This window comes from Erpetoichthys calabaricus, chromosome 7 (genome assembly GCF_900747795.2).
Source record: "Erpetoichthys calabaricus chromosome 7, fErpCal1.3, whole genome shotgun sequence".
In the NCBI taxonomy this organism is placed as follows: domain Eukaryota; kingdom Metazoa; phylum Chordata; class Cladistia; order Polypteriformes; family Polypteridae; genus Erpetoichthys; species Erpetoichthys calabaricus.
In genome coordinates this window covers 70,954,291-70,968,367 of record NC_041400.2, presented here as the reverse complement: position 1 = coordinate 70,968,367, position 14,077 = coordinate 70,954,291, and the positions used below count along the sequence as shown (strand labels likewise).

At 35.7% G+C, this 14,077-nt stretch overlaps 2 protein-coding genes across 2 annotated transcripts in view; both read right to left on the bottom strand.

The window, feature by feature from the left end:
- Positions 1 to 14,077, bottom strand: part of LOC114644969 (zinc finger FYVE domain-containing protein 16-like) — a 159,473-nt gene that overhangs the window by 49,134 nt on the left and 96,262 nt on the right. Inside the window, exon 7 of the mRNA XM_051929442.1 lies at positions 11,505 to 11,647. Within this exon, the coding sequence (XP_051785402.1) occupies positions 11,505 to 11,647 (143 nt within the window). The remainder of the gene's footprint in view (positions 1 to 11,504; positions 11,648 to 14,077) is intronic.
- Positions 1 to 14,077, bottom strand: part of LOC127528849 (uncharacterized) — a 479,443-nt gene that overhangs the window by 391,478 nt on the left and 73,888 nt on the right. The gene's annotated exons all lie outside the window — the stretch shown is intronic.

Genomic DNA, 14,077 nt, shown 5'->3' with positions numbered 1-14,077 from the left:
AGCTAGGACTCACAATCAACAACCGGAGTTAGAGTACCCCATAAAAAGGGACAGATTAATTAACTTGGGAACCCAACACCCTTCCTGTTGATAAAAATGCTCCACCTCTCTGTATCTTACTGTACCTTCACGTAGTGACCCATAGAAAGTGTGAAATGTTTTTCACTTGATGCACACAACATTGCTTTCGTTTATTTTTTTTAATTTTATTGATTTTATTGTAATCATTCCATACAAATACATCCATTTTTACAAAAATAGGATTGAAAACAAATCAATCCCCAACTCTGAGAAAGAGAGCATGGCCAACAGAGTAAAACTTAAAGCTAGTAAAAATAAATAAATTGATGCGTTTAATACAAAGATAAATGGAGAAGAAAAAGAAATGGGAAGGAGATCTGCTTCCTCAGTGCTTTAAGAGCTTATTCTAAAATATTATTGATTAGATCCTGCCAGGTTTTTGAAAAAGGTCTGCACAGATCCTCTGGTGCGAATTTGATTTTTTCCAATTTCAAAGAATATAAATCAGTTACCCACTGACTTAAAAGAGGAAAGTTAGGATTCTTCAAGTTTAGCAAAATAAGTCTGCATGCCAATAGTGTAGTAAAGGCAATCACAGTTTGTTTTCCTTCTCCACTTTAAGCCCATCTGGAAGAACACCAAAACACAGCTGTTAATGGGTTAGGAGGGATTGTGACACCAAAGCTGTCTGAAAGGCACTTAAAAATTTTTGTCCAGATGATATTAAATTGGTACAGGCCCAAAACATGTGACCCAGTGAGGCTGGAACTTGATTGCAGCGTTCACAAGTTGGATCTTGCCCTGGAAACAATTTGACAGTTTTTAAGCAAGACAGATGTGCTCAATATTAGGGATGGGCGGTATGACCAAAATTCTATATCACGTTTTTTTTCTAAATTATCCTGGTTTCACGGTATTCGACGGTATTTTTTTCCCCATGCATGAGTGATGTTAACCACATTTTCCATTGCAATTACTGGCTAAGAATAACCTATTCAACTGTCAAGAGCATTGTACATTGGACAAAAGAAAAAAAAAAAAAAAAAAAACATTTTAATGTGCACAAAGTATTAATACAGATTTGCATGGGCCCCATAAAGTGATAGTTTTCAAGGGGGTGGCACTAATGAAGAGAAGGAATCACTTGCATGACAGAGGCAGTCAAAATACAGAACCTTTCTATTGAACAAATTTGCAAAAACTTAAACTATAATTTTGACAACATATTTTTCAACCATCCAAAGAGGCATTTAGACTTACTAAAATATCCAGAAGTGCTTGTCAAAAGTTGTATTGCACTGAATATGTCTTAGAAAAGGAATAAACAGTAAATATTTTTTGTAAACCAACTACACTTTGTTAATGTTAACAATCTCTGTCCACTGACACATTAAAGTGACTTTTTAAACAACTTTATTCATCATTAAACTGCAGTAATATTTAAACTAATAAATAAAAAAACAATAAAATAAATAATAGTATTATTACTGATAGTTGCACTATTACTTCAAGGCTTCAAGCCCAGGTGCATTACACAGTATTCACCAAATTAAAATAAAATAAAACAAGTGCAACTTGTGATGACATCTTTACCCACAGGAACCATCATTAATATGGACCTTGCTTCAAGCTAAGCTTATATGCATAAATAATAAAACTGCAACTTGCATTTATAATTGCTATTTGTGGGTATAGCCCTACGGAATCGTATTAGGGCCACGGTGAAGAAAAAAAAATGGACACAGGGTAAGAAAAGAAAACAAACTATATGTCGAGAAAAAAGTCAACATTTCCAGTTTATTCTTACCGTTTATGTCGAGATTAAAGTCGACATTTCCACTTTATTCTCATAGTTTACGTTCATAATTAAAGTAGAATGTCGTAAACTAAACTTCTTCCTAAAATCAATGTTTAATTTACTAGATTTTGTCAAATCCCGTCATAATTAATGCAGCACAATAAATGCTTTGTGTTAAGTGTTCCACGACCCAGTTGGTTAATCACTAAGCTTCTTAAACTGACTTCCTCCGCACTAAGAGGAGACAGCGATCACACGCACAGAATCCATTCACTTCATGATATTCCTGCTTTCTGAAAATTTAGAATGCTAAGATAAATACTTGATATCATTTTCATGATGAAATTCTTTAAAGCAGGTATTAAACATGCACGGTAGTGAGGCGGTAGTGCTGCTCCCTCGCAGTAAGGGGTCCCCAGGTGTATATTCAGTGTGTAGAGAACTTTATGGCAGGTGTGACGAGGCTCCAAAAAACTGGATGTATGAATGGGTATCGCACAGGTTTAACTTAAATATTGTGTAAATGTTGGGTTTGTGATCTGGTGGTCAGAGACACGAACACAGAATTCAATGCATTTTCTTCTGAGAGGGTTTTCTTTATTGCATGCATGCTGTCTCTATCTGACGTACCAAAACCCCAGTTCCTATCCTTCCTTTTTCTTTCTCCACATAACCAATCACCACACAATAAACGTCTTTGTGAAATTAAAACTAGTTATAAACTTAGCCCACGGAGTGTTCAGAACTTTAAAAATATCTTCGTTATACATGTTTAATTATGCCATCCATTCAGGGTTGCGCCCATCCCTGAACGAGTTGCCAGCACATCGCAGGATGAATACGAGCAATACATACACTAGCAGGGTCAATATAGCATAACAATATATAATAATATATATTATATAAATATATAACTAGCAAAATACCCGCGCTTCGCAGCGGAGAAGTAGTGTGTTAAAGAGGTTATGTAAACATATATATACATAAACATATATACATATCTACATATACACATATCTACATATATACATATATATATATATATATATATATATATATATATATATATATATATATATATATAAACTGTATATATATATATATACTGTATATATACATATGTAGTTAGTGGCTCCTGTATTTAGGATATAGCAGGTTGGATAATGGACGGATGGACATTTGTATGCATAGCCCCATTTGCCCGTTTTCGTTTTTTTTCTTTCTTCGGTAATATTTCAGCAAACCCGGAGCTTGTCAGTTCAAATCCTGGTACTGACACCACTGTGTGACCCTGAGGAAGTCACTTCACCTGCATGTTGTGCAAAAAACAAAAGTAATGTAACAAATTGTACCTCAGATGTTGTAAGTTGGTGGAATAAAGGCATAAGTAAAATAGATAAATATGTATTATACACATAGGAACTATTCATTTATTTTCAGTTAAGTCATCTGCAGCAAACTTTTATAAATGAGGGTTTCTGATTTTTAGATAGTGCAAACTGTTTCTTCTTTATTGACGTTTTCTCTTGGAGAGCTTTTTTCATTTTATTGAAAATGAAAGCAGCAGCTGTCAAAATATGTAGCTTTTTTATTAATTTTTCAACATTGTGTAAAATAAATGTATAAAGTAACATAACTTTAAATACTGGTTATTGTTTTACACTAAAATATTACTACAGAGATAGAAAAAAAGTAAAATGGATATGTTCTTTTTCTTTAAGGAGATTAATTTTTTTTTCTTTCTAGTAAATTTAAACAGCCAAATGGGGCTATGCATACGAACTTAAAAGGTTTAAATAAAACAGAAATATATATTTTATTTTTACTTGCTTAACTTGTGGAAGGTGTATCCTGTAGCAAAGCCCTAACTTTTTTCGCGAAAGCACGTTTCAGTCAATAAGTGTTAAAAAAACGTGTGTAAAGATATTGACAATAAGCTAAGTCATCTGCAGCAAAGTTTTATAAATGAGGGTTTCTCCTTTTTAGACAATAAGCTACGCAAACCCAGGAAGACATGGAATCGTTTAAATCAAGTATCATTACATCTTCCTTTCTTAAAGAGAAGTAAAGCAGTACTTATAAGCTTACATATTTATATATAGACATACATATATATATATATCTATATCCGAAGCCATGCAAGAACACTCTTTTGAGAATGCAACGTATAGTTGTACAGAAGAAAAGCAATCTTGCCTCAAATGAATGGCAACCTTTTGTAGGTCTATGAAGTTAATTTAAAGTTTAGGTTTACGCGGTGCTTTCTTTCCGAAGTACCTGCACTCATGAATATGTCTGTATGTGTCAGTCGGTGAAATCCACGCGCTTCGCACCGGCGAAGTACCGCTTTTAAATTTTTATTAAGAAGAAAATAACACGTTTTTAAATTGAGGGAAAATATACTAATAACAGTTTGTTAAGGATCAGTTTTTTTGTGAAGCTGCCTTTACTCGAGTGATCACTTCGAGCTGACTTGGTGGCCAAGTGTAAGCGTTACCTGGAAGTAAGCACCCATACAATCAGATTGTGAATCAGACTACGAATGCCGTGAATGTAATTACACACTCACTGCAGTTGCTTACGGTAATCGAACCTCAGACGTCAGCGCGAGGGGCTTAGCAGCGGTGAAGTATTGGTTTTAAATTTTAATTAAGAACAAAAGAAAACCTGAGAGATTCGATTCCCGAAAGGGAGTGAAGTGAGTGTCCGGCTACCTACCAGGTAAAGCTTATGGTCGGACAGCAAGTGACGTAACATCAGCCACGGTGCCTTCAGTTGTGAGAAGCAGATCATAGAATGATTGAAAATAGTTTTGCATTTACCTTTTTAGTAAAAGGCGAGCTTTTAAGCCTGAGAAATCACCCCGTAAATGCACACGTTTAATTGCACATGTGTTAATATGTATGGTTACACAGTATTAAAAGACAGTGAAGAACGTGATTTACCTTTGTTCCCGCGTTTCATAAAAGGCGAGCTTTTAAGCCTGAGAAATCACCCCGTAAATGCACACGTTTACTTGCACGTGTTAGTATGTATGCTTACACAGTATTAAAAGACACTCAAAAATTAACGTCATTTACCATCAGCCACGGTGCCTTCAGTTGTGAGAAGCAGATCATAGAATGATTGAAAATAGTTTTGCATTTACCTTTTTAGTAAAAGGCGAGCTTTTAAGCCTGAGAAATCACCGCGTAAATGCACACGTTTAATTGGACATGTGTTAATATGTATGGTTACACAGTATTAAAAGACAGTGAACAACGTCAGTTACCTTTGTTCCCGCGTTTGATAAAAGGTGAGCTTTTAAGCCTGAGAAATCACCCCGTAAATGCACGTTTAATTGCACATGTGTTAATATGTATGCTTACACAGTATTAAAAGGCAGTCAAAAATTAACGTCATTTACCTTCGTTCCCGCGTGTGACTCGTGCTGTAAATCTCTTCCTTGTTTTCAGTTCACGTGATTACGTAGGAGGCGTGATGACGCGATACGTGACTCCGCCTCCTCCATTACAGTGTATGGACAAAAAATATGTTCCAGTTATGACCATTACGCTTTGAATTTCGAAATGAAACCTGCCTAACTTTTGTAAGTAAGCTGTAAGGAATGAGCCTGCCAAATTTCAGCCTTCCACCTACACGGGAAGTTGGAGAATTAGTGATGAGTGAGTCAGTCAGTCAGTGAGTGAGTCAGTGAGGGCTTTGCCTTTTATTAGTATAGATATAATATAACATAACATACAACATCCTACATGACTTTGAAAGGAAACTGAAGCACGCCGAGTAAACCCACCGTGCCCCCACATGATTAATGCATGCTTTAATGCATTTCACCATGAAAATTATATCAAGCATTTATCTTAGCATTCTAAATTTTCAGAGAGCAGGAATATCATGAAGTGAATCCCCTTTATCTGATAAGCATTTCGACAGTGACCTGCCAGTGGTTCAATGGCAATTGAAAATAACAGTGGTGACAAGGGGCATCCTGGTCTGGTACCATGTTATATTTTAAAGTAATCTGAACAAATGTTGTTAATACAAACTGAAGCTTCTGGATTGGTATACAGTAGTTTGATCCATGTACAAATGTTCGGGCCAAACCCAAATTTCTCTAATGTAGTGAAAAGTAGTTCCATTGATTCATATCAAATGCTTTTTCTGCATCCAACGATAATATCATCTCCGGGGTGACTTTGCGGGTGAATATATTACATTAAACAGGCATCGAAGATTGGAAGTTAAGTGTTGGCCTTTAATAAATCCAGTTTGATCTTGTGATATTACTGAAGGCAGCATTTTCTCCATCCTTCTAGCTAGGACTTTGGAGACTATCTTAACATCATTATTCAGAAGTGAAATTGGTCTGTATGATGCACATTGTAATAAGTCCTTATTTTGTTTAGGAAAGACTGGTTATTAATTGGTGGCGTAAAGTTTCAGGTAGAATTTGATTGTCTCTAGCTTCTGTGAATGTTGCTAATAGGAGGAGGCCTAGCTGAGTGGAGAACTTCTTATAAAATTCGACAGGGTAGCCATTAGGGACTGCTGCTTTCCCACTCTGAAGTGACTTTATAGCATCTAGTAATTCTGATAGCGCCAGAGGTTTATCCAGTTCCTCTGCACTAAGAGAATCTATTTGTGGTATCTGTAATGCATCCAAAATGCATCAGATTGTGTGTTGTCTTCTTTAAACTCAGTAGAATATAAGGATATATAGTAGTCTCTAAATGTGTGCATTATATTTTTATGGTCAATGATTTTATCTCTGTTCGTGTTGGTGATTACTGGGATTGCATTGCGAACTTCTTGCTTGTGGATTTGTTGAGCTAAGAGCTTATTAGCTTTCTCTCTGTGTTCATAGTAATGATGTCTTGATTTAAAAATTAGTTGTTCAGTTTCTTTAGTTGTTAAGCGGTTGAGCTCTGAATGCAGAGCCTGTCTTTTCCTAAGAACTCTTTTCCTCACTTGGCCACCTGGCATGTTCTTGATCTATTCTAGTAATTTCACTGGTTAGCTTTGATACCTTCTTGGTTTCTAATTTATTTCTGTGGGAAAGATATGAAATAATCTGTCCTCTTAAGAAGGCCTTTAGAGTTTCCCCAGAGTATTCCTATAGAGTCCTCCGAGGATGTATTTGTCTCTAGAAAGAAACTGATTTGTTTTGATATAAATTCTGTATGCTAATAGAAGTGGGTTAAGACGCCATCTGCGAGATGAGTATGTGGGGCATAATGATTTTAGCTCCAAGATCAGAGGGGCATGGAAGGAAATAACAATAGCGTCGTACTTGCAAGATTTAATCATAGGCAAGAAATCATTATCTATAAAGACATAATCAATTCTTGAGTAGCAATGATGCACTGGTGAGTAGAAGAAATATGTTCTTGAGTTTGTGTTTAGAAACCTCCAAGGGTCTGATAAGTTGGACAGTTAAAAACTGTGTAATTGTCTTTGCAGTGTTAGATGAGATGTCATCACCCCTGTGACAAGAGACCTATCTAAGAGTGGATTTAAAACACAATTCAAGTCCCCAGCCTTTATAATTTTATGAGTGTTCACATTGGGAATGGATGTAAATACATTTTGCATGAATTCCCTATCATCAACATTGGGTGCATAAGCATTCATCAAAATCACTTTACAGTTAAATAAATTGCCCATGACAATCACATATCTCCCTTCAGGATCAGATACTACATCTGATGCTACAAATGAGATGATCTGTGTATAAGAATTCCCACACCTCTAGTTTTCTTTGTAAAGCTGGAATGGAACATTTGGCCAGTCTAGTCTTTTTGCAGCCGGAACTGATCCTTGTCTATTAAGTGGGTCTCCTGTAAAAATTTTAGCGTTTAGTCCTTTTAGGTGAGAGAATACTTTTTTTTCTCTTTAATTCGTGATTCGGACCTTTAACATTCCAGCTCACAAAGTTAACTGCCCCATCATGGAGACATTCGATTCTGAATTTTTGATGTCATTTTGTAGTCTTAACTGGAAGTGAGACAGCTTTAACCTTAATTTCCAATTTTCCCATGAGTTATTGCCATGCAGCCTACTGTTACGTTAGTAATTATAAGGATTAAAAGGATGCATTTGATATAGCTTGCTCGCTTTCTCCCCCCCCCCCTTATCCCCCCATTTTGCCTCCCCACATGAGGCTGGACCCCACTTCACAAAGTCCCAGTCCTCTGACATACCTAGAGACAGAGCACGTCCAAAACAAAACAAGCCCCCCAGCAGCGGCATTTGAGGATTAAAAAGTAGAGATATCTATTGCCAATAAAGTCTAAATACTATATGCATAAAACATAATCTTCAACAGTCTTGAAATATTAAGATAATAAACCTAGGGAATGGTGTTAAAAAGTGGCCCTGGATGAGCATAGTAAACCCTAATGCAACAATAATAACAATAAACCAAGAATATGAGTTAAACAGTCTCCTTTAGAATAGTAAAAAGAAAAAAAAACATTGCTTTTAACATGCCAATGTAACAATATATTAGGGGCCACAGAAATGTGCATTATCAAACACCAATCTGGCTTTTAGACTAGTCATTTGATATCATCAGCAGTTACTAAATGAATATCAGATGCAAACAAAACAATATAAGCCTACTGTATAAAGTGGCCTACTGCTGTCTGGCCATTCAACCCACAACATCCACAAAACCTCAGGTGAATGGATAACACATAATAGCAAAATATATGTTCCTACCTATATAAGCAATTTATTCTGGTGTTCTCTGCAGTAACATTGTTTGTGATTACTGCAAAAACCAACTGTTGATGGGTATCATTGTCAAGGGGCGTCACTGTTAGACTGTAGTATTTCCTGTTGCATTGAAGACCCAGTTTGTTTTATGCCATAGCTTTCTTTGGTAAAGAGTGTTCTTGGCCATTAGTGACATGTGATCAGGTTATCTTATCAGCAGCAACAACAACAAAGAAAAAAGCCACGCCACAACTGGCTAGATAACAGCTATTCATGCACTTTCCAATGCAAGTGCACATAGTATTCTCTGTTCATTTTTACATTGTGTGAAGCACGTTGTATTTACAACAGGGTGCCTTCTATTAACAACAGCACTTCCCATTTACCCTGCAAATCGATTTATTTAATAACTTTCTTCTTGCGCATGTTTCTTGTTTGCATCTATGCAGGATGGCCGAGAGTTAGTACAGTCTGTCCATTCACATGATACAAGTACAGAGAGGATGCAGTGTCGGCCACTCATGCTCCATCTCTCTTTCCCCCCATCTTTACAGCTTTCTTGTGGCTCAAAAGTACTGCACAGAGAAGACGTGCACAGTGGTGCTTGTTCCGTTAGTGTCAAGGTCAACTGGCTAATGCGACGTCAACCAAGGGAGGACGTTTAGGTAAATAAATGCGCGTGTGCCCTGGACATCAATGGCCATCCCCTGTTACCTGCTCCTTGATGTCTCAAAGTACTCACCGCACTCTCAAGCACACCAAGGGGGAATGACTCCTCAATGTTTCATAGAGCTGATTGTTCACCTGAATTGCAAGTAGCACCGTTTAGAGAAAATAAGCGGCACATGCTCCAGACATTGAGGGGAACCCAAAGTTTAGGGCTTCATATAGTCTTTCACTGTAATTGAATGAGGAATAGGTGTTGCATGGCAGATTCAATATTATGCGGGCAGCGAGAGACCAAAATGATAACACCTGCGTGGCACAATGCTGCATGGCAATTTAAAAACAAACAAAAAAAACACATCCCAATACAAACTCAGAATGAGATTTATATAACTGGAACTTTCATGGAAAGTAGTGTACACACATTTTAGCTCTTCAGTGCAAATACCAAATTACAAAACTAAAACAGAGTCTACACATTAATTCATAATTTCTGAGATTTAATGTTTTTCATGCCAACGTACATTCTAATAACTGCTCTGTTGATATACGTGGTGGGTCATCGATTAGCTGCAGTTCCCATTTAATCATGGGTGCTCCAAGATGATCTCAATAAATATAAGCAAATATTTCAAAATCCAAAAATATTTGAAATCTTAAATACTGCTGGTCCCTGCATTTTGGATTACATGAAAACCTGTATTATAATTCTTGCAAAAGAAACTTCATTTACTAATATAAAAGTAGTATAACAACATGTACTTCTATATGGTCGTCCTGAATCAAGAAGGTGAAAAAAATAGTGGATAAAATGTGCATGAACAAAATGAGTGTGGTGATTAATTATAAACAAGCCTACAGACTGTGAATGCTTACGAGTGCGGCTGGGCGATATTAAAATAAAGATAATTATTTGAAAAATAACTTTTTCCTCGATAGAAATATAAGACATGGTTGATACATCATCGATAGAACTTATTCCATCCATGTTTTGACAGACAAAACAAAGAGCCAATGATAAAGAGAATAGCTCCAAACCAAACAATAGCTCCAAAACCAACCATGTGGCTGGAACAGAATTACAGTGCATGTCATGTTTAGGTGTTGACGCACACAGCACGCCGCTGGCAGGAGTGCACATGCTAATGTTTGGGGGCTACTGCAGCCGTGCACATCAGTACGTCAGGAGTGGGGAGAGAGATTAGAAAAAAATGACTAAAGAAAATGTTAACAAAAACTACAGGTAATACCACTAATCTTTTGTACAGCAGGTGAGATCCATTATAGCACAGCACAATGCAATTTACAGTCTCAGATCACAGACAAGTGCTGGTAGTTTCCCTAAAACAAACAGTGTGATACCTGTGCAACAACATGACCAACCATAGTGTCCCACTCTCTTCAGCGCCATTACTGTGTACATCAAAGAGTGACACAGTGTTATCCCAAATGCAATGGTCTCCTTTATCGCAAAAGACCATGATGCCCCTGAATACGTTATTTTGGACTGACCGAGGCTAACTAATTAAGGTATGAGGTAGGCAAAGGTTGAGACAGAGCTCTACATGAGACTGCTCTTTGTTTTCTAACGACTAAACCTGAGCCCTTATTTTCTTTTGTGTTCTGCCCTACAGGGTTTATGTTCATTGTTGCCAGTAGCATTTGTTTCGGTTTAAAAGAGGTAAAGCAGGGGATTTAAAACGGGACGACCCGGCTAGCGTCCAAACATTCTTTGGTGGTCACGGTTCTATTCTGACCTGTGCTGGCCAGCTCACACATAATAGATATCAATATCAACTGATAAGAAAAATATTATTGTGAGAAGATTTTTTCCATATTGCCCAGCCTACTTAGGAATAGCAATTATTAAGAGGCAGACTAAAAAAAAAAATCAATGCAATAGAAATGACACAAGTTATATATTTTCTAAAGTCACACACAATTTTATATCCTAAAGCACTGTATATACGTTCTCTTTCTAATCTAAAAGTATGTGCTGTGTACAACCTACTGATCTTAATGTGTAAGTAATACCTTAATGTAAAATTAGAAAATACACAGGATTACATTGTAATATAGCTATACAAATGTTGCAGTGCTTTGATATTACTTCCATTTCTATTATCACATTGATATTGAAGTTATGGAGGTTAGTTTACCAAATGTACAAGATAATAAACAGGGTCTATAAATTATCAAATGAGGATTTACACAAATTATTAAACAAATTTTCAAACAGAAAAAAAAAGTATAATGGATGGATGAAAGAAAAAAAAAAAACAGTGCAAAGACCGATGCTGACCTCAGGTGGTTCTTGGGTCACAGGACTAGGGTCTTGAGATGACCTTCTGCTCCCCGAGGTTAGTTTACATGGGTCTGCAATTTCCCCATTTGTAAGATACCATCTGCAAACCAGGACTCTCTTCTGCTCTCGTGGACAGCCAGCTAGAAAACAGATAGGTGTGATGGGGCAGAGGAAAATGAACTACATCAAGCCTTCCTTCCACCAAAAAAAAAAACAAAACAAAAAAAAAAAAAACACACATAGTATGAAGTGCCATTGCTTTATAAAATATAAACAGTTAAGATTAATAAGTTAACAATAATTATTAATTATGTAAAATGATTCACTTGAAAATGTAGTTAAATGGGGCATAGTTTGTGTTATATTTCATAATAACCCCTAAATTTGCAATATTTTTACCAATTCAGTTACAGGCTTGTTAATTAAACCTCCGAAATCAATATCACATTGAGAAATTGCAGATTCAATTTGTAATATTAATTTGAGGTTAAATTTCAGCCCAATTTTTGTTTAATTTATTGCTGAAATCAAGTGAATTTTGTTAAAAATATGCTTAATAAAAGTTTTAGCGTGTGTCCAAAAATTTTCAGATCTTTTCTGCCAAGTAATACAACAGTAATGGAGATAAAATATTGCAATTAAAGATTCCATCTCTCAAAAGTAAAGTCCTTCATTAATTGCAATTAAAAAATTAACTCGGCAGAATTCACAATATGCAAACCTACATATACCAATGAGGTTTTCTCCAGAAAAAAAATGAAATGCATACTGTTAGAATCGCTGGAAACATAGCATTTTAACAAGTAAGTCCACACATGCAACATGTTTGCTATTAAGAATCAGCATTGGATTTAAAAATCTAAATTAACTTTGAATATTACATTTTAAAGGGGAAAAGTATTTCAGTTCAAATACGTATACATATTTAAACAGAAATTCTACTACACAGCTACAAACAAAAAATAAATATTTAGCTCGGGCGTGTTTTCCACCTTACAACTTGAGAGCAGGACTGCTGTATGATGCCCGTGTGAGGACAGATACTATTATCCCAAATTTAATGTGATGTCATGTTACTGAGAGTCAGTACAGCCCTTGAATTCCATGCATCACATCCTGAGCAATTTTACCAAACATTGCTAACTTATAGCTTCATTTTTTGACTTTGCTTGATTGTACATTTCAAACACAACTATATCAAAGGAAAAAACACACACTAATGGTATAATTTACCTTCGTCCCAATGGATGGGGTCAAATTGCAGACACCAGCAGTTCCTTTGAGATCCTTACAAATAAAATATGAAATGGACTGTTGTTAAGTTTAAAGGCTAGCCGGAGGTTTTGCTTTGTCCTTGGCTTAACAGAGGATGCTGTCAAGTGAGGTATGCATGCAATGTATATTAGGGGTCTTTCCATGGTAGCTTATTTTTCCATGAAAGATTTTGCATAGAGCCATGTTCATGTGAGCTCTCTTTTGACTTTCTAAAATCTGAAGTAAGCCCAAGCTTTTGATTTGAAATAAGAAGCGCAATATATACAACCTGAGGATAAATCTTTTCTGATACATATCCTTCCTCACTGTGACACAGTAGCAGAACTCAATGTAAGTGCATTCTAACAATAAAGATTTAACGTGTTGAACGAACTTAAACTTACAGTATGTAGAATTATGGTAGCATATAACTGTGTATTTACTTTTGTTGGTGTGATGCTAATAATTTAACAATGTAATTAGGTTGGACAAAATATATACACTATTTTAATAATATAGTTTACCCTGTGCCTTTCTTTGATAAAAAAAATGTACACTTTAAAAATGTGTATTTACTTTTTGATTAATATAGTGATCTAAGAATCACTAACCACATGGATTATAAAATGTTACATCTAAATCGATTATATTTCCAACCTCCATTAACCTCTATTTTTAATGTTAGAAAGCTATATACTGTAATCCTATTTGTAAACAATCATACCACTGCTCTAGTACACAGACAAAAGTGCAAGATTGTAAATGCCCATTACTCTGCAACCTTGACCCTTGCTCCAATGGAAATAAAACAAGAAGAATCATTTAGTCTCAAAAGTTCCTGAACACTGAGCCCAAATGAAGACTACAGGATTACATTTTGATTCAAAGTTAAAAAAGGTTTTACGTTGTTAACTGCACAATTCTTTGGCTAACCAACAACTATTGATTGTGAGGAAGCAAGTGAATTTTGATGCAGCCACAATATAAATCAAATTAAATAAACTAAAGAGCACATCAGAATTGTTTACTTAGGCTTTTTTGAGCAATTTCAAATAAAACCATAAATGTAAGCTGTAATATTCTCAAAATTAGTTCATACTTAAACTGTCATTTTTAGATGATACATATGAAGGAAAGCCAATATCTGCTTCCAAAAACACCACAGGAGTCCAAGGTTATAGTTATTCAATAGCTTGCCAAAAAGTTCACTAATAAGTTGCATTATCTTGTAATTTAACATTTTGTTAGCATGAACTGAATACTATACACCGTACAGCAACATCAACAGAAACTTTATTCATGACAAACTCCAAATG